The sequence below is a fragment of the Malaclemys terrapin genome, chromosome 6 (assembly GCF_027887155.1).
Source record: "Malaclemys terrapin pileata isolate rMalTer1 chromosome 6, rMalTer1.hap1, whole genome shotgun sequence".
NCBI classification, from domain to species: Eukaryota; Metazoa; Chordata; order Testudines; family Emydidae; genus Malaclemys; species Malaclemys terrapin.
In genome coordinates this window covers 43,369,133-43,391,114 of record NC_071510.1, presented here as the reverse complement: position 1 = coordinate 43,391,114, position 21,982 = coordinate 43,369,133, and the positions used below count along the sequence as shown (strand labels likewise).

The window sequence follows — 21,982 nt, the reverse complement described above, 5'->3', positions numbered from 1 at the left end:
TGCTGGGGAAATCTCGAAGCAGTGTGCTGTCTCTTTAAGAAAGGCACTCCATCTCTCACCATTCAGACCTCAGACTGCAGCAGCAGTTCTGAGTCCTTCTGAACCAGGCTGTGTCCCCTCTTCCCTGCTCTGCGGAGATGGGGTGCAGGGGGAGAGAAACACACTGACATCAGCACCCTCCCCTCACCCTCCCCCCCTGCTTTGTAGCTGCAAGACAGAGTAACGTGGCTGCAAAGCAGCGGGGGGAGGGACACCTGATGTGCACGCTCTGCTTGAATCTCTCCTGGGTGGCCACCCAAGCGCACAGCTTACAGGGAACACAGTCGGCATGTAAATACTTTGCAGTGCCGACTACAAAAGTGCCATGCAACTGCCTGTTCTCACTGAAAGACATCGTAAATAAGAAGCGAGCAGCATTATCTCCCATAAATGTAAACAAACTTGTTTGTCTTAGCAATTGGCTGAACAAGAAATAGGACTGAGTGGACTTGTAGGCTCTAAAGTTTTATATTGTTTTTGAGTGCAGTTATGTAACAAAAAATATCTACATTTGTAAGTTGCACTTTCATAATAGAGATTGCACTACAGTATTTGTATGAGCTGAATTGAAAAATACTATTTTTTATTTATCATTTTACAATGCAAATATTTGTAATAAAAATGATAATATAAAGTGAGCACTGTTCACTTTGTATTCTGTGTTGTAATTAAAATAATATATTTGAAAAAGTAGAAAAACGTCCACAAATTTTAATGAATTTCAATTGGTATTTTACTGTTTAACAGTGTGATTAATCACGATTAATTTTTTTGTTTAGTCGCAGTTAACTCATGCGATTATCAACAGCCCTACTCAACAGTTAATTCCCTTTTTTTCCTCTATTACTGTAGTTCCTTCTGTAGTCCCTTAACCAGACTGTATGTTTTCTGTTACATAACTGACTCTGCTTCCTTGGGCTACTAAGGCCTTAGTAGTTAATGGTCCAACTAGAGATGCAGCTCTTACTGTTTGACTTTATGCAACTCCTTTTACAGAGGAAAGAAAATATGCCTCTTCCAAATGTTTTCCCTATTGCTGATACAATATCTGCATTCACTTTAAAGGACAGAACAATAATGCTGAGCATCACAAATGTTTTTACTGGAATCAAAATGATTGCTTTCTGTTCAAAGACACAAATTCCTTGTAAACCATACAGTGTATCATATGACTTTCTAATGGAGGATTTACCATTTTGATAGTCCAATAGCTGTTGACCGCTAGTTGACAGCCAGGATTCCCTGAGATGAGACATATGAGAAGAACTGAGACTGCTGGAGTTGTGATACTCAAATTTCCTTTTCAAGACTGAAGGGGTCTGGCATATTTTTTGCTAGTTTGACTGGAAAGTACACTAACATGAATGTCAACAAATGAAAATGAAGGCTCTCTGTTACACCAGATGTTGATTAATTATCTCTGTTTTTATATTTCTCACATGAAAAATAAATATCTTGTTGTTTGTTGTTGTTATATTACCATAGCATCTACTCATGGACCATAATGCTAGGTGCTATATAAACACAGAACAAAATGACCGCTCCTGCCCCCAAAAGCTTACAGACTAAGTGTAAGACAAGAGACATCAGATGGATACAGATGGGGAAATACAAGGAAACAATGAGACACTGTTGGTCAGCATGATAGCAGAAGTATCAGCATGCCAGCAACCTAGCTGTTAAGTTTTTTCCATTATGGCAGAGGAGAGTTTTAAGGAGGGTTTTGCAGGAGGATAATTCATCTTAACACGACAGCAAACATTTTTGGTGCAGCAAGTGGAAAGGCTGGAAATGATTCCTTTCTATTAGTAAATTGCAGTCTCAAGCAAAGACATTCTTTTTCAAATGATACTAAAATATCTCCCTAGAAAAAAAAGACTTAAATAACTGTCTGTGCTGAATGTAAGTTTTCACACAAATGTTTTGAGGCTTTTTCTTTAACACTGATCAATAACTGCTTGATGACTTATAGAGAAGAAATAATTAACATAATTGTGCCATTGTATGTTTTAGAGGCGAGAGAATTTGCAGTGAGGTAGTGAGACTACTGGGAAGCATTCTGTTTTTCCAATGCTCCAATTATATCTTAATGGTCTTTGAGAGATGGTTCTGATGGGAACTGAAATTCTTAAGGAAATGTATACCTCTCCAGAGACCCAGTTCAATGCTAGTTGAAGAGCATTTGCTTTTCTCCAGTTTTCTCTTTGATAACTTAATCTACCAGCCAAAGGTAGAGCTGCATTTGGTAGAGAAGAAGACAAAATCTCCCTTAAAGACATCAGAAGCAAATGCTTGAAAAGGCTGTAAATTTAATTCAGTTCTCAGCTACTGTACTAGCTTCTACACCTGACCTTTTAGATTTTGAGGATGTAGATTGAATAGGCCATTTCATTTTATAGAAAAAGCAAATAATTGGTTCACCTTTTAGTTTTAGTTTTATTTTCTGGTTATTGTTTAGGGAAAGTAGGTAATAACTATTAAGATAAACTTTTGAATATATTGCACCTCTGTTTAGACTAATATGCAAAGTTGTACCTTTTAAGATGATTTATTACAGTTAAATTTTTTTCAATCTGGTTGAGGCCAAATAAAAGAAATCAGTGATGATTGTGGGGTATCTTTCTTTTAAGAAGAAGAATGACTTTGAGGTATTAGAAGGACCATCTTAATATGGAAAACATTTCAGTACAGTCAGTTTAAATATATTCATATAGCTTTTGATTGTTTTCATAATTTATCTAATAAAATGTATTAATTACCAAAATTTCATTCTGCCTGTCTGACTTATTCCTGTAATTTCAACTGGCTGTTACTTTACTACTAAATATTATTGTGTACACTCATCCTGATTTTGCAGGGCAGATACCCCTAACTCCAATAGTCCCAGACATTTCTATGCTTAACGTTGGCATATCTTATAAAAACGGCTATTTTGATAGTGGTTTATTTTGTTGTTTTGTTAAATCAGAAAGCTGTTGAAACAAGTGGCTCATATTTAGAGATGGCTGGATTTCAGTGGTGAATGACGTGATCTTTGTATTTAGTCTGTGTATCATTTTGTTTGTAAAGCATGTTTGTATCATTGGGGATGAAAAGAACTAGATCAGTGTAAAGATCTTTCCCTTTAACACTGAAAATTCTTTCTATTGTTGTCATTAGAGGTATCCAAGCTGTATAGCTACTGCCCAGCCTGTGTTGCCATAGTAATACCAGACAGTTATCAGAAATGTCTGATAGAGAATGAATTTACATTCTTACGATCATTGTACTTAACATGCCCATTCTAGTATAAACTGCATTTGGGGGAACAAACATCAACCACAATTCACTTTGCACTTTTCAGAGGTCAGTAAAAGCCTCAATATCTTCAACATGTATTTAAATGACTATTGTAAATCTATGGAATGTTTAAAAAAAAAACACAAAACATAAGCATCAGTCTGGATTAATGGGCTTCCATTTCAATCCTGATTGACATAGGCAGATGATTGTTTGCAGTGTTGTGGTAGCTGTGTTGGTCTCAATACATAGGCAGATGAGTCTATTTGAAGTGAGAGATTTTTCCTGTCAAGAAGTTGTGAGCAGTTCCCTTCAGCAGGTGAACCTCAGACTAGGGGCTTTGTCTTGTCCAATTTTAAAGGAGGCGGTCATTTGTCCAATAACATTTCTTCTTTAGTCTGCCTTCTTTGAACGCCTTTGAACTCAGGTCTTCCGCGGGCTGCCCGGAGGAAAGTTGTCAGACCCTCCCCATTGCCTGCTTACATTGAAACCCAGATAAGACTCGAAGTGGCAGCCACCCCTACAGAGGACACTGCCCCGCACACCTCTTCTATAGTGATAACACCACAAGATGCCACGGTGCCCCCACCACGTCCCGCTACTGATGAGCTCTCTCACTTTCAAGAGTTGTCTCAGAGAGTAGCAGAAGAGCTCAAGATTACCCTGAAGGAGGTATCTGAAACACACCATGAACTCACCGATATCCTGCAAACTACGATCTTCTCCAAAATAGCCCTACCAATTAATGGGGCCATTATGGAACTTGCTAAAGCTATTTGGCAGACCCCAGCTACAATAACACCCACTAGTAAGAGATTGGACCGCAAATATTTTGTCCCATCTAAGGGTTCTGAGTTTCTATTTACACACCCCTCATCTAATTCGCTAGTATAGTATGGTTCTCATCCAAAACTCACTGAAGTAAAGGGAAGTCTTTTCATTGACTTCAGCGGGCTTTGGATCAGGCCCCATATCTAAATTTAGAAAAGAAATACCTGCAATAATGCAGATATAGCTTTGGATAAGGGTTGACTATTTAATGGTGAGCATGGTAAACTGCTACATGTGTGCGTGGGATCTATAGGTCACTTAGTTTGCCCCATAAAACCATGTTATTAAGTTTAGGTTTAGTTCATTCTCATGCCATTGCTTGGACAGCACAGAGGTCATCAAACATGTTATGTACCTCCATGATGATCTGTCCTGAGCCATTTTTGCCATGTTACGCAGTAGGATAGCTATGAGGAATATGTGTCTGTTGATGCCATCCAGCCATCATGTTTTAGGACTTCTGGGGGGTCTTTTCCATCCCGCTTTCATTGGGTCAAAGTCAAAGATACTTCTCACAGGGAAGCTCAGGCAGAATAGATGACCATACCACTTTAGAGAGTGTTGGGCATCCATTTGAGAGAGAGCATGATCTGTCTAGTTAGGAAGAAGCTCTCTTCATTCAACTTGAATTCATACTGTTTGATGTTTTGATCATTTGTAGATACTTCATCTGAGTGGTGTCCAACCTCTTTATAGTCTTGATAGTGATCAGCCACACATCACATATTGACCATCAAAGCATTATATATCCTTAGCTTCATCTCTCTGCTTATCAAGGTTTTTGATTTGTGAAAGATGCTCTTGATGAGGTACCCTGTTACTTATGATAATTTTGTAGTGTGAGCTTCAAGTGCTTTCTTGTTGCTGACCATGTTATTGACAATAGAGATGAGGTAGATTAAATCACTGACAATCTTGACTAGATGGTTGCCCACGAAGATGCTAGAGCCCATAGCATGTTCAAAATCACGAACTGGAAGACTTTTGGTTTTCCTCCAATTAATTTTCAGTCTGAGCTCTCCACCGAGCTTTCCAGGGCTTTAAATGCCACAGCCAGCTAATCCACTAGTTCAACAACTAGCACTATGCCAGTGGGAAAATCAGTGTTGGTAAGGTTCTTATCAAAGGGTATGCCTAAAATACATTTACTTAGTGTCTGGTCAAGTACGTAGTCTTTGACCACATTGAAGAGTTCTGGGGATGCAATGCATCCTTGTCGAACACCTGATGTAATTCGGAAGAAGGCAGTTATTTTCCCATTTTCAAGAATGCAGCTTGAGGAGTCGTCATATAACAGATGGAACATTCTACAGAGTTTGTCAAAGAAGCCTGTGAGTTTCAAGATCAGTCAAAGCAATTCCATGTTAATAATGAAAAGCGGTCTTGAAATAACAAATGCAATGTGAATTGGATGCTTGAATTTTCATGCCTTCTCAATAAGCTGGCACACTGTGAAGATTTGCTCTGTTGTGGAATGGCTGGGGATGAAGCCAACTTGTTATGGTCTTCTTTTTCTGAAGATATCCAAGGGTCAGGCCAATAAGACAGAAACAAACTTTCCTTGGGATGGATAGAAGAGTAATGCTGCAGTAGTCACAACAGTCTTGTTTGTGGCCTTTACATTTCCAAAGCAGTAAAATAGTGCCTTTTTGCCAGTTGGATGGGACTGACTCTGTTCTCCAGATGATATTGTCAGTGCCTGCAACTGCAAATAATAGTTGGTTTGGCGCTTTTTAATGGTTCTGCAGGAATTCCACAGATTCCTGCCACCTTATTTCCCATGGCGTTACTGATATCTCTGTGTATTTTGTCGATAGAGAATTCCCCAGGTTCATTTTATGCAGAACAGGTCATTTCAGCAGTGGCCTTAATATCAGGCTCCAAAGAATATTGGCATGTGTTTAGTAGCTGATTGAAATGTTCGCTCCAGCCTGCCATGCACTCTGCTTCTGTATCGGTTAGCTCACCAGAACTGGAGTAGACAGTGCCAAGTGACTAACTTCTCTCATCAGTGAGGTCACACAAGTGTTTGTTTAAGGAGACAACATTGTTCCTAGCATAAATTTCCTTGAGTGCAATAGCTTTAGCTTCCATAAAAGCTTTGTGGTTAGTATGTATTGCTTTATTATGAGTGCAATTTAGTTTATGATATGTGATTATATTACCTCCAAATGAGCCTTGTGATGCTGTTCAGTAGTGGTGAAGATATTAATGGAGATTCAGGGATTCTCGGTTCTCTTTTGGGGATCAATAAAGATCATAGCGTCATGTATTATTTGAGATCTGAAGTTTATCTACAAGGATTGAGTATCAGTGAGACTCTGGCAGGGTCTCAAACCTGTTCAAGATTTCAACTGCATTATGGTCTCAAATGTTCCTGGATCTCTCATCTATGGCCTTTTAGAAGAGAACTATCAACATAACTTACTTAGACTTTCCTGAATAAAACACTGGCAGAGACTGAAGTTAAAGCAGAGAAACGAATGTGAATTTTCATTATGGCAAGAGAATAACAGCAGGATGCCGCAAGGTTGTGTACTAGGTCTGATGTTGATTAATATATTTACTAATGATTTGAAATGAGGGGTGAGCTGTGACATAGCCAAATTTGCAGATGACAAAGGTGTTTAGGTTAATCACCCCCAGGGAGACTGAGGAATGCCAGAGAGGACTTAAGAAAGCTAGGATAACACTGCAGGCAGCACAATGGCAGATGTAGTTCAATGTTTTGTAAATGCAAAATCATTCATATTGGAGGAAAACATTTGAACTACTCTGATGCCTTACAGGGTACTAAACTGATTGTATCACTTCAGGAAAGGGACCTGGCCATCATTATGGGCAGCTCAATGAAGTCCTTGCTTCAATGGGCAGCTGTGGTCAAAACAAACTAGATATTAGGATACCACAAAGAGCTTTGTCTCTCAAATCACCAATATATCTATTTGAAAGTATTGGCATTCCACAGCATCTTAAAAAAATAATCTTGCAATGATTTATAATGGAAGCTGGCAATGAAGGAGTTAAAACCAGTAACACTTGCTTCAGGGTTGAGACTTTGCATTCCATGTTTTAGGCTTTAGGGAATATTTGTGGTTGATTATGGACCTCCCCCTAAAATAAGGGCATATAATGGAAATGCTGACAGATTTTAAACTACAGTGGTGGTAGCAGGCTCTGCTATAATTAGGCATGTGTCTCAGTAGTCTGTGTAATATGATTGCCTTGTCAATACCTTGAGCTGGAAGGAATGTATCTTAATCTGGACAATCCTTTTAAATTAGTTTGGGACGTTGTGTGTGGAAAAAACAGATGCTGAGGTTTATTTCATTATAAGACTCAACTTGTGCGTACACGAGAAGATAACAAATATTTGATGGATACTTGATAACCCTGATTAACTGCACCGATCACTGGAGTCCTGGTGGTATGCAAAAAGCATCAAAACTTAATCTGAAAAGATTAGGCATTAGGGCAGAGCACCAGCAGAAATCACATGAAAGATCTCCTAGTTCCCTCTTTGTAAATGTTATATGGTTTAAATTGTGTACGTGTTAGTAGGTCTTTTCTTTCTTTGTCTGGTTTTGATGACTATGGCCTACTGAACTGAACCAAAGTATACCTTTTATCTTGTGTTTTTGTTAAACTGCTACATTTGCCTTGTGTAATTTCAGTGGACAGAGCCCAGCTGTTGCTGAATTTAATTTACTACTGAAAGCACATTCTTTGGAAACCTATGGTGTTGATCCCCATCCTTGCAAGGTAATAGATCAGTTTTTTTAAATAAATTATCTTCTTACAGGTTAATAATGAATTAGTCCCATTTTTATCCAGCCATGTGTCCTAAAACATTTCTAAAAGAGCCTCCCCAGAAAGTTAGAGAGATGTTGCAGCTTTGTAAAATGTTGATTGACAAACACCTGTGTGTCAGTCCCAGAAGTACTGCCTAGCATAGGCAGTATTTCAAAGTATGACACTCTAGCAGGCTGTGTCAGTATGAGGAGATTTTGGGGGGGGGGGGTTCCTGGCAGGTCACAAGTATTGTAATTCCATCCCAACTGTGTGAACAGCTTGTAGTGCAGTGCTGTCCTCTTACAACAGTTATTGCTCATAACTGTTTCTAGTCAACAGAAAATGATAGCCTAAGTAAACATACTAGATAGAGTATATTTTGCTAAGTGTACTGTGGGAAAAGTTTTGATAACTGATCTTTTCTTTGCCATTCAAAACTCTCCCTTAATGTAATCTTATGGAGGGGTTTACTAAGTTTCAATCTTATATAGTGCATGTAATTCCTGAGAAACAGTATATTAGAGTTAAACAAATATTCTAGATGGGAAATACTTCACATTTTCCAATAATTTCAGTAACAATGTGTTACTATTATCCTGAAGCCACAACCAATTGCTAGGACTTCTAGGCTAACATTTCAAACACAAGCGTTTCAGTTGCAGCTGCAAAATATACAAACCATAACACAAACAGGAAATTGCATATACAAAATGGTGAATTGGACATGTACTTATGTATTCAACTTCACAGTCCACTACTTTACTATTCTGTGATTCTTTTACAAAGGTGTCTTTGGTTAGAACTACTAGTTGTCTCGTGTACAAATGAAGCCACCATACATCTGCATTTTTGAGTGATGGTGATTTGCCTTTATAATTTTGCTTTTAAAGTTGCCAGTTTTTACGATGCTCTAATTGTTGCTTTGAATATTTCAACAATACTGCATTCTAACATGGTTTTATGGGGCAAACTAAGTGACCTATAGATCCCATGCACACATGTAGCAGTTTACCATGCTCACCATTAAATAGTCAACCCTTATCCAAAGCTATATCTGCATTATTGCAGGTATTTCTTTTCTAAATTAGATATGGGGCCTGATCCAAAGCCTGCTGAAGTCAATGAAAAGACTTCCCTTTACTTCTGTGAGTTTTGGATGAGAACCATACTGCATTATTTCAGATGCCATTGTATAGTTATTGTAGACTTTTTAATAGTAATCAGAATAGGGTACTTACATTTAAAACTGTGTCCCTCTGTGTTTTTGCTTTTACCTTCCACAGGAAGGTAAAAAAAACCCTGATATTTTTTGACTGCATAATGATTTGAAATAAAGCTTATAGAATAGTGAAGCAGACTATGCCAGGCAAATGAGCATTTGGAAATAGGCATAGGAGAGCTGGTTAGTATAAAACACGAACTGACCTAAACTTTTGCTCAAAAAAATTGAATCCAACCTTTTCTTTGTGGAATTCAAAAAAGTTTGATTTACTGATTTAAAAGAAAACACCACTTAACACAAATGCAAAGTGCTCCACTTAGGAAGGAAAAATCAGTTTCACACATACAGAATGGGAAGAGACTGTCTAGGAAGGAGTACAGCAGAAAGGGATCTAGGGGTTATAGTGGACCACAAGCTAAATATGAGTCAACAGTGTGATGCTGTTGCAAAAAAAGCAAACATGATTCTGGGATGTATTAACAGGTGTGTTGTGAGCAAGACACAAGAAGTCATTCTTCCTCTCTACTCTGTGCTGGTTAGGCCTCAACTGGAGTATTGTGTCCAGTTCTGGGCACCGCATTTCAAGAAAGATGTGGAGAAATTGGAGAGGGTCCAGAGAAGAGCAACTAGAATGATTAAAAGTCTTGAGAACATGACCTATGAAGGAAGGCTGAAAGAATTGGGTTTGTTTAGTTTGGAAAAGAGAAGACTGAGAGGGGACATGATAGCAGTTTTCAGGTATCTTAAAGGGTGTCATAAGGAGCAGGGAGAAAACTTGTTCACCTTAGTCTCTAAGGATAGAACAAGAAGCAATGGGCTTAAACTGCAGCAAGGGAGATTTAGGTTGGACATTAGGAAAAAGTTCCTAACTGTCAGGGTGGTTAAACACTGGAATAAATTGCCTAGGGAGGTTGTGGAATCTCCATCTCTGGAGATATTTAAGAGTAGGTTAGATAAATGTCTATCAGGGATGGTCTAGGCAGTATTTGGTCCTGCCATGAGGGCAGGGGACTGGACTTAATGACCTCTCGAGGTCCCTTCCAGTCCTAGAATCTATGAATCTTTGCACTTCTGGTTTCCACCAAAATTGGAAATATCTAAATACAGCAAGAAAGGCTGTCTTGTGGCAATATTTCCAGCACAGATGATACTGTGAAGTATTGGAAATCATATAAGAGAGCTTGTTCCTATGAATTTCAAGGCTGAAGGACATAAGATGAGAATACCACATTTGGGCAAAACTGAATCTCTTGCTTATATTGGTGAGCATTTTGATATCAAATGGGACTATTTCTGTATGTGTTTGTAGAAAAGAATAAGCCTTTAAGTGCTACCATTGTGCCAAAATCTACATGTGAAGAAAAACAAAACATAAGACAGTTTTATCCAGTCAAATAGTAAGTAAGAAACAAGACTTTTTATTGCTGAGGATTGAACTTAGATGTTGAGAAAAATTTAGTTTACAAATAAGGCTTAGTCCTAAGACAAACACAGATACCGTATCTGTGACTGCAATGGACTAAGAATTTATACCATCAACAATATACGTACATATGGGGGGGGGGGGAAATCAAACAAATAGCTTTAATTTGTGTTTTTTCTCTTATTTTAAGGATTCAACTGGGACCACTACTTTTTTAGGATTCACAGCAACGGGCTTTGTAGTTTTCCAGGGAAATAAAAGAATTCATTTGTTAAAATGGTAAGCGTATCAACTGTAATCAGGTTATTATATAAGATTATTTTAATTGTGTTTTTCCTCTAATTTCTTTAAGGAAGCTACAGGGAATATTGAAGATTCACTTCTTTGCCCTTTTACATTTTATTTTTCAAGGATTTTTAGATTACTTATGAAAAATAAATTGGTCTCATTCTACTTCTTACTGGAAATTAGTCTACATGAAAAACTTGGACAAGTCAAACTAATTGACAGAGATGCTCAAGGATTGAATAGCTGTGATGTTGGAGGTCACTAATGTGGTATAATGGCAAGGGTGCAAAGGGAAGCTTTCACAATTCCGACCACGTTATGCTTGGCTCTTGAATGTGTTGTCAATTCCTCATTCAAATATGAAAAGAAAAAATAGGATTTTTTTTAAAGTACTCCAGGTGGGAGAGGAGGTGGGATTGTATATGTTTATAAATGATCATTCCTTTTCAGATTCTAAATATGAGTATATTTGGTCCCTATGCGTTTTCTTTCTTAAGGCAACTTGCTTCTAATCTCAAGGATTTCACTGTTATAGGGCACATCTGAAGCTATGACAACATTAGTGAAGACAGATTGAAACTCTCTTGCCAGCATTTCCAGTCTTTTTCATAAAATCTCCAGTTTTTTGGTAGCTGATGGAATAATTTAGAAATTATGGTGTACTCCACTTATTTTCATCTTAAAGAGCTCTGATAAGCAAGGATTATGCAGAAGGTCAATGGTCAAATTCTAGAACAGGCCACTGCTTTTATTAGAATGATTGGCAGTTATAGTTGTATTTGGTGTGGCATACAGCCAAGTCTTTGGCCCAGGCTAATTTCCCTTTATATCACTCCACTGGTGCAAGGGAATTAATGCTGCCCCAGAGGGTCAGATGGGGATTCTCTTGTCATCCAACATTCTTGGAGAAAACCCTAGAACTTTCAAGTGTTCATAAATTTGCACAATTTTGAATAATTTTGTAGATGCATACCAAGACTAAGAGAAAGAAGCATAGAGGAAAGAAGAGATGCAAAAGTCTTCAGCATTTCATATTCTTCGCCATTTGTTTCCTGGCAAAACGTTTTATTCATCTGTCTCATCCTATTACTAGCATTTAATTCCAGCTCCCTAATCATCTACATTGCAAAATAACCCCTTCCTCCAAATCAGTTTAATTGCTAATAAAAGCAACCCCACTCAAAATAACCACCTTCATTGCAAGATAAAACCAAACCAAATGCCACCCCAAAACCCAATACTTCATGCCAATTTAATTGCAAAACATCCCCCCACACATACTGGAAGTATTGGGGGGAGCACTGGGAGAGTTTTCATTGACGCCTCAGCCATCCTCCCCACTTTAACTCCAAAGTTCTGAGTGGGCAGTTCAAGTAGTCAGAGCAATTGCTGAACAGATGACAGGAGCAACTGCCTCCTAGATGGCTCTTCACGTGTAATGTTCCCAGAGCATCATCTTTGAAGGGGGTGGAACGGAGCTGTCATTGATTGCCATTCCCCAAGAGGTGGGGGAATAGGGAAGAGCAGCCATACAGATGGGGATTTCTTTGTAGACTGTTTTTTCCCTGTACAGAAACATCTAAAACCCTCATAAAGTTGGCCAGTCTGGAATCCCCCACTTGCCTAAAATCAGAGTAGCCACCTCTATCTATTTCTCCCTAAACTGCAGTCAAATGAAAGCATTCTTGGGGGTGTGACTACGGATGGGGTTGGGATGTGGCTGTTACAGATGGTACTCTGGTGATCTGCAACCTTCAGGCATCTTCCCTTGTGTTAAAACCTTTCGTTGTGTACTGGCAAAACATGCTCATCTCAAATAAATGGATCAGTCAAAAAAGAAAAAAGAAGCAAAATATTAGCCTTATCACAGAGCCTCAGTTAAAATATCTGAGTAATCATCAGTCCTTCCATTGATATGGTACATTTATGATTAAAATGCAGTACCTGTCAGAAAGTTTTTTCTTTGTATCACATTCTTCTTTGCATCTAGAATCTCTTCAGTGCCAACCATTTGCTTGCTAAAGTCTTAGAAATGTTTATGAGAAGCTACAGTAATTTTAATAGTTTTATTCATTTCATAATTTATCATGCAATTAAATGAAAATGCATGAACTAGGAGGGGAAGGAGGTTATTGCACTACTGGTATGTCCTCTTTTAGTGGTTTAAATCTTGATTAGGACACACCATAAAATATGTTTTATCTCATTGTACCCAGTATTAGAGATATTAAGCATCATAAAGACCCATACAATTTGACATATTAAGCGCTATTTGTAAGTGCTCAGATACAATGAGTGACATCAATGCATAAATAAGCAGGTATGCAAATAGATGGGATATTGCTGGTGAGAAATGAGATGCATTTGCAGCATTCGGTCTGGAAACTTCCAGACCTTTCTATACAGCACCTGGCTCCTAAATGTGTTACCCATTCATCATTTTAAGTACCAAATGGGTTCCAAGATTTTAAAGATGAGAAATTTATATTTATACTTCAGCATATTTATCTCTACTTCTCAGCAGCCTCCTTCTCTTTCCTCCCTGGTCCAAATGAACTCTTTAAAGACTCACAACAATGTGGAAAGCATAACATCCCAAGTCTATATTCTCTACTCTGAAGAAAATTAGTACTGTATATTGTTTGCTCTAGCACTATGGATTTTACACTATTTACCAAGAGTGCACTGTTGATGAGATAATAGCATTTTGTTCCATGGCAGCCTGCTCTATATTTGTGAATCAGTTAAATTTGCACATCACTTTTATTCACTGCAATTTTTTCCTTTACTTAAAATATTTTTTCTTCTTAGGGCTGATGTCTGTAAATTAAAATTTGAAGGGAAGACATTTTATGTGCTTGGAGCTCAGAGAGAGGTTGGATATTATTTTTATACTAAATTAGTATGGGTGATTTAGATTTAATTTTAAAAAGCTACTAATGTATTTTAATTTTAAAACGGGTCTTTTTAATGGATGGTTTGACAAATTGTATTTCATATATTGTAGATTACACGTAAAATAAAAATAAATTTGTGTCTCTTTTTTTTAATTGTTTTTGAGAAAAAGGTATCTAATTTGACAAAGGGATTAGATCTGACAACATCTATTAGGTTTATCTAATCCAACCATGCAGTGCAGGGATTTTTCCTTACAATTTGTTCCCTAGTATTTATCCAGTCTAGTTTTAAGGGTCAAATTATCTAAATGTGGGAATTGCGCCAGCATAAAACGTGAGTAATGCACAGGAGTGTCAAACCCCTGACCTCTATAGTTAAATTTTCAAGTGGGCTGTTACAGGGTGGACTGGGATTTTTAAGAGGAAACTGGCAGGCCACTTGAGCCTCATTAACAGCCTCACTATGGGGCCTGACAGAGGGCAACTGGTTTTTAGAAAGCGGGGGGAACAGGAAACAGGGAGAGGATGCTGTGAGAGTTACTGCAAAAGAGTTGCAGTGAGCAGAAGGCTCCTGCAGTGACTCTGAGAAACCAGGGGAGCAGCAATGGGGTTTTGCCTGCTGATGTCTACACTTGAATAAAAGACCCGTGGCCTGGCCCTGGCTGGCTCGGGGTCAGCTGACTCAAGCTCGCTGGGGTTCAGGCTGTGGGTCTAAAGATAGCTGTATAGATGCTCAGTCTTGGGCTGGAGCCCAGGCTCTGGGATCCTACCCACTTGTTGGGTTCCAGAGCTCGGGCTCCAGCCTGAATGCAAATGTCTACACAGCAATTTTACAGCCTCACAGCCCATGCCCTGTGAGCCTGAGCCAGCTGACTGGGGCCAGCCATGGGTGTTTAACTGCTGTGTGTATATATATACCCTCAGAGCCAGAGAGTTGGACAAGGCAGACAGAGATCAGTGGAAGACTCGAGTTAAGAGGAGTCTTGGTGTAGTTGCTTGAATTATGTTGGGACTTTAAGGGCAGTTTGAATTATTTTGACTTTTATGTTAATAAACCAGAACCCAAGAAAGGCTACTGCTGTTTGACTTGTGAAACCTTTTGGGAGTTGAGTCCAGAAAGGTAAACTGAAGCAGGGGACTATAGAGTCACCCCAGACACAAGAAGCACTCAGGAGGCAACTGACCCTGTTATATGGGCCTTAACCCAGACCTGAATTTTAAAGTCTCTTGATTTGTTTGGTGCATTCTGCTGGACTCCCAAGCAGCTGCTTGGGAGAACTGCAGACTTGCGGGAGAAGCTCACTATCTAGTGTCTGTATAGTTAGTTTCTTCTAGTATTCGTTCATTCTCCAGTGTTCTGACCACAGAGGCTCTGCCTAGAGCATTCCTCTTAACCTGCCCATGTCCTTTGGGATGGTAGACTAATGCAGGTCAGAGTGATGTTGAGCATTGGTGTCTCCAAGGCTGTGGCCATGTTGAGGACCATAGTCGAGATGGGGGAGGGAGGATGGAAGAAAGAAAGCTAGACACGGGGAACCAGAAACTAGTGGGGGATATAGAATGAGCCACTGCAAGGGATATGGGGGGAGTCAGTCCAGGGAAATAGGGAAATTTAAATGAGAAAGCTGGTGGGGCGAGGGGGGAGGGGGGGAACTTTGAAGTTGCGGATGAAGAGAGCCAAAGATAGGCATGGACATGGTAGTGAGAAAGAAAGTCAGCAGGGAGTAGGGGATAGCCAAAGAGAGGGAAGGAGGACAAGGGGGGGGCTATGTGGAGAACAAGAGTGAGAGAGGAGAGCATAGTGGAAAGTCAAGGGGGAGCCAGGTCAGAGTGGATGGGGGAACTTGAGGAGGAAGTGTGGCTTTGGGGGAGAGAATTTATTGTCTTTATATGCAGGAGACGCAAAGAATTCAAGGATTTGACAGGGGAATTGAGGCAATGCATATTCATTAAATATGAAAATTAGGATGTTGCTTCATTTGCATAAAACTCAGCTTTCTCTACCTACAGCTATAATGAGTATGACCTTGAGTCCATTTCTCTGTTAACAAATCACTCGACCAGCTCCTTCTCCCCCACAAAAGTAGCTTTGTTATGTGAAAAATCAATTTTCACAGATGGGGTGTGTGTGGGGGGAGGAAATCAAGTGCAAATGGGTTGCAATGTAGAGTGGATTAGTATCACTTAGGAAAATTTGATTCTAAATGTTTCTAGTGGCCAGAGTTTCTATCAGTTACCTGGAAGACTATTTCACAGTCTTAAAGAATTCAACTTTTATGTTTTTTCTTATTTCTTTTTTCTACTCTTAGAAAAAGGCTATGTTGTCATTTCATACCTCTACACCAGCAGCCTGCAAGCATCTTTGGAAGTGTGGGGTGGAGAACCAGGCTTTTTATAAGTAAGTAAATCTACATCAGTTCATCATAGTAAAAGAAAAGCATGTGCACTAGGGTAGAAGATGGTTCCATGTGAAATTTTGTGTGTGTCATTAACAGGATGGAAGACATAAACAGTATTGCCTCATCATTAAATGTAGATGCCAAAAAAGCATATTTGGATAAATATGCAAATGAGGATCATAGTTGGAGGCATTTGGTGCTTTTTAGGGTGGAGGATCAAGAATGTTCTTCCGAATAGCCTGTATTAGCTAAGATTGTAGCAGCAGTGTGTAGCTAAGTGAATAGGATGACAGACCGGGAGTCAGGGAACATGGGTATTACTCTTGGTTCAGCTGTTGACCACCTCTGCAAACTTGAGCAAGGCACTTAACTGTTCTGTATCTCAGTTTCTCCTATGAGTAACATGGAGAGAATAATGCTACCCACCTCTATTAAGTGCTTTGAGATCTATGCTAGGAGTGTGCTAAGCCGTAAGTATTATTCATCTGGGCATTTTTGAATAAACATTGTTTTCCAGTGAAGCCACAAGGGCTGGTAAGTGGTGACTAGGAATTCCACAGCATGGGTTAATACACTTCAAAAAGATGGAAGTGCTGTTGGATGCATTTGGGAAAGTTGCCACTCATCTAGTTCAAAAAGTAAATGACTGTAAATCAGTTGCAAGAGAAAGAAGAAGTCCAGAAACTATCCCCTCTCCTACACCTCAAAAGATACCGTGCAGATAAATCATCAAAGGTACTCGTTCATTTTTCCCTTTCCCCAGTTAACTTAATTAGATCTTTCGCCTTGTATACTAACATTTCCCTTTGGGCATGTTTCTTTTATTCCTGCTACTTTGAGTTTCTTTACAGCATCTGGCATACTTTATTTTGTAAAAATACTGTTTCTTGGTGCTTGCAAAGTATCCAACACTGATGGGAGGGAGAATGACTTGTGACTGGGTAGATAGAATTTGTGTTTTAACAAGGGTATTAATTATCTGTTTTATGTTGAAGCAGGTTCTTTCTTTCAGTTTAACATGGATGCAACAGTATGTTGAATGAAAGGCATAAAATATAGGCCTGTTACAATATAGCCATTAATTTAGTTATATTCCACTGAAAACTATGTTTGAAGTGGAATTATTATAGAGGATCTACTTAAGAACATTCTTCACTTTGGAAAACTGGGTGGGGAAACAATCTGTGCATGCATGTTTGATTTTTAAACATTTAGATCTGATTGCAATCATTTTTAGTAATATAAAACAGAATGGTACAACGCTCACTCTCCCAGCTACACTCAAAGGAGAGGAGTCAAATCCGTTCACCTTTCAGACCGTAGCAGCTGTCAAAGTATGAATGTCCCATGTGGACTGATATAAAATATCCTCTCTGATATTTTGCTGCCCTAGTAGCAATATTCATAATGTGGGTCTCCGGCATCATTGCCCTATCTACTCTTTTCCTTGCCACACTCTCCATGTGGCTTCCATATAACTCTGTGAGGTTGTTTCTTCAAGATTTTGGAAGTATACTCACCTGTTTCATTTCAGCGTCTGTATGTTGGAATGGAAGTATGTTACTAATTTAGTAGAGTGAGGATTGGAAATAGCACTCCATGGATGGGAGTACACTGGCAGATTAGGAAATAGTGGTTGCTATAAATCAACAGTCTGCAGAGTTAAAGTGAAATGAAGATAGGTTGCATAGTATTGCAAACCATCTACACTCAAAACCTACTAACGTGCTACAAGAAAGAAGGAAGTACATCCTTAGCCTGTTACTGCTGGAGGAAGTTGAGAGATTTTTTCTGGCTGGTTCATTAATGGGTAATGTGGGAGAATGTTAAGATTCATGAAGACATTATAAAATTGATAACAGAGCTGAGAAGACCAGAAAAGAGCTAGTAGAGCCAGAAGAGCTGAAAGTCAGGGAGATGAGAGGAGCATATTGGGGCCATAGACAGTAAAGAAAGCAGGCCTAAGGGCTCATAGGAAAGAGTCAGAGAGAAGCCTGGAGGGACCAAAGAAAACTGTGAATCAAAGCCTAGGGTAATAGTATAGAACCAGCAAAGACAGATTTGGGATTCAGAGAAACTTTTTCACCCAAAATTGGGGCATTTTTAAAAATTCCCAGTGTTTCTGAACATAAGTTCTTTATGAAATTGGACTTTGCCAATTAAGTGATACAACAGCATAATATTTGTGCAGCCCTGCTGAAAGTCTAACCCAAGGTAAAATTGGACTCTGTGAATAGTTCTACTTCAGAATGTTACATACAGTACAAATCCTGTAGGCTGATTACACAAAATTACTTACTATCAATTTGCTACCCAAAAAATATTTTAATTAAAAAACAAACAAACAGACTTGCATGCAATTCCTGCTGGTGAGACATTCCCTTGGTTAAATTTGTATCATGGTTTCAAGCTTTCTGTTCAACCATAACAAGTAGGAACTTAACTCTTTTAAAAATGAAGGCTGAGATTCTGATCTCTTCATGTGACTCTAGGAGCTAGAGACCTAGACACGCCTATGCCTTCATCCTGCCTTGTATTAAAGTATTTGCGTGATTATTTGCACACAGCTATAAATAAGAGTTTCTTCAAGCTTGGGGAAGAAATATGAAATCCACTTGACATTTCAAAACTACAAAATAGCAGAGAGGTGGCATATCTGGAACCATATTGTTTGTCGATGGTCATAAGCGCCAGATCCCCTCTCTCCCCCAACCTCTGATTACTGTAGCCAAAGGCTGTTGAATGCTGATTCAAAGTGACTGGATTGGGTAGAGACTACACGTACATCGAGTGTGTGAAGACACAGAAAATATAGCTGTTTTCTGAGTGAGGAACTCCTGTTCTTTTGTTTCATATTTGTTTCAATGATACCAGTGTGCTCAGTGCAGCATCCGTGTAGGGAGTCCTTGTGTGGCTTGCTGGAGGAAAAAGGGTTCTTGCCACGTTAAAGGGCCCTCCCCCTTACAAGGGGTAGTAGAAGGGGAGGGAGGAAAGTTTACCAGCATGGATCAGGAAAGGGGCGAGGAGCAGGAAGCAGTTGGGACAGGTCTGGGGAGGAGACTGCCCTTCCTACTGACTGAAAGAGTGAGGGCGGGATATTTATATCCCAGGCAGTCCCAAAAAAGCCTTCTCGTCCTGGATCAGGCTGGCATTCACACCCATGAATTTGTAAAGGGGCTGGGTTTCCTCATGACTCACTATGCCCTTTTCTTTGGGGGCTGGGAAAGTTTTTCCCTCACCACCAGATGGCTGAGGTAGTGCACGATACTTGTCTTCCTCACAGCAGGTCTGGGACCTGTTGGGACCGGTGTGTGCGGGGGGAGGGGAGGGTGTTAGGCTATAATGTCACAATTAAGTACATAAAACTCATGGCAGTTGTGCATAATCTAGGGGATACAATTATCAGATAAAATGGACTGGAAAAGGATTTGAAGGAAAGCATCCCTTAAGGGAGCTGTGGTAGGGGGGGGTTTGGGGCTACTATGTCTCACAGCAGGGAGACGATTTCCCCCCTCCTTTTATAGCTCCCGTTCACTTCAAACAGGGAGAGAGTGGCAGGATCCCAGCAATGGGCTGGCTGGGATCAGTTGAGGATTATATGGAAATGACTTCGCAAATTATGATGATCTGCACTGTACCATTTATTGCCAAGTTCTTCCAGATTTTTAGGTGAATAAAGATGTGGCCTAATTAAACCACATCCGTTTCCTCCTGTCCTCCTCCTGGCATGGCTGGGCAGTGTAGAGGTAACTACATTTCTGTCCTAATCCTCCCACATACGGGATATTGTAAGAACCCTTGCCGGGGCTGCTAGATTCTATGGTGCTTGGTTCACATGGTATATATAAGTTTCAGAGTAACAGCCGTGTTAGTCTGTATCCGCAAAAAGAAGAACAGGAGTACTTGTGGCACCTTAGAGACTAACAAATTTATTAGAGCATAAGCTTTCGTGGACTACAGCCCACTTCTTCGGATGCATATGCATCCGAAGAAGTGGGCTGTAGTCCACGAAAGCTTATGCTCTAATAAATTTGTTAGTCTCTAAGGTGCCACAAGTACTCCTGTTCTTCTTTTTATGGTATATATAAACTTCTGTGGGCCTGTAGGAGCATGTTTTACTTTCTTGCTCTGTTATCCAGATAATCACTCATTGATATGCAGTCTTTCCATACAATCTAAATTGTGAGATACCTCTGTTACATTTCACATGTAATTTTATGTTGAAATTATTACACATACCAATACAAAAGTTTTTAAACTGCCAATTATAGAACATTATGCTATAGTAGAAGAATAACACAGTTTGTCATTTGTCTTGCTCATTTCTGTACATTAAGTTGCTTTTTACACTTTTTGAAAATGTGACAACCATGTACTCTTCTTTTTCTGGAAGGTATGCAAAATCAAGTCAGATCAAGACGGTGTCCAGCAGCAAAATATTTTTTAAAGGCAGTAGATTTCGATATAGGTATGCACTTTCTTGTCCTTATGGGTTTTTTTAAGATTAATCATTCTGAGGGTGGAAGAGAGAGCTTGGAAAATTATTAATGGGAAATTGAGCCTTTACCTCTAGGGTACCCAATGCAGGTTAGTAGGGATTCAAAGCCTGATTGCTCTTCAGTGTCTTTTATGAATTGAGTTGGTGGTTTCATTTAGATCTTAGTGAACAGTGTTTCACATAAGAAAAAAAGGCACAATATTTGGCACTAGTTGTCATCCTTTGTTGCAGTCTCAAGACAAGACAAAATTTGGATAGCATAGAGATTGAAGTACTCTCACCAGATGCCTCTAGAATCAGGGTAGACATACGTTGGTGAGACAGCGGGGTGAAACTCATGCTGACACAGCTCTTCTGTTCTGCAGATAAATGATCTCCAGTATTTTCAGTGGGAACACTAAATTGATTTCTGATAAATTAGAAAATAATGTACTCTGGTATCCTATCTTCTAAAAATGTGTTGCTTTTCTTTGTTGCCATTTTAATAGTTCATGTTACAACTACATATTAATACTGACATAAATTTAAAAAATCCCTCAAAAGTTGCTTGGATATCCTAATTCATGTTTTGTTACAGTGGAAAGGTTGCCAAAGAGGTTGTTGAAGCGAGTTCTAAAATCCAGAGAGAGCCTCCTGAAGTGCACAGGTATGTTTTGATATTTTTACTTTAAGGACTGAAGAAGATGAGTCTGCTTTACACAGAAAGTTTGAATGAGTTTACACTTTGGTTACTATGGGACTAATGGACCATCATTCTGAGCAGCCATTTGAGACAATCAATCCTAGTGAAAGATGCTAAGTTAGTATAACACAATTGTCTCTGTGTCACTTTTCTCTTAGACAAGGGAGTTAAATCAGTATTGACCTGAAATTCCTTTTAATCAATCAGTAAAATAGTTTATTGGCCTCTATATCAGGTAGGAAGTATGATCCTGGCAGAAAAAAAAACCACTCGTGTTTCAGCCCCAGTCATTGTCCTGTTTTTAATTTTTTAGGAGGAGGGATTTATGTAGCAACTTATCCACTGACTTAAAAACCAGTTTAAAGAGAAAGAAGAATAGTTCTTATCTTATCTGTGGAAAAGTTCTCTGGTTTGCTTTTTTCTAAAGCTATACTGTTGGACCTTTGAAAATAGACAGATGTCTTCCTGAGACATGTCACTCATTGTACAGCCAGCAGGAGTTGATCAGACCCTGATCAAAACAAATGGAAATGGAAAACTTGCACAAACTCCATGATTAGAGATTAAGCAGAAAAGAGGAAAGAAATGCCAGGAGGAAAAGGAACAAGACTTTAGAAAGCTTGAAAAACGTA

The 21,982-nt window shown here is 39.2% G+C and overlaps 1 protein-coding gene across 5 annotated transcripts in view; it reads left to right on the top strand.

Annotated features, from left to right (window-relative positions):
* The window catches only part of FRMD3 (FERM domain containing 3), a 219,829-nt gene that overhangs the window by 155,578 nt on the left and 42,269 nt on the right, over nucleotides 1–21,982 (top strand). For all 5 annotated transcript variants that reach the window (XM_054032510.1, XM_054032509.1, XM_054032508.1 and 2 more), the window contains 6 exons: nucleotides 7,824–7,911; nucleotides 10,777–10,865; nucleotides 13,686–13,749; nucleotides 16,081–16,169; nucleotides 20,564–20,638; nucleotides 21,246–21,314. In XM_054032510.1, coding sequence (XP_053888485.1) covers nucleotides 7,824–7,911; nucleotides 10,777–10,865; nucleotides 13,686–13,749; nucleotides 16,081–16,169; nucleotides 20,564–20,638; nucleotides 21,246–21,314 — 474 coding nt within the window. The remainder of the gene's footprint in view (nucleotides 1–7,823; nucleotides 7,912–10,776; nucleotides 10,866–13,685; nucleotides 13,750–16,080; nucleotides 16,170–20,563; nucleotides 20,639–21,245; nucleotides 21,315–21,982) is intronic.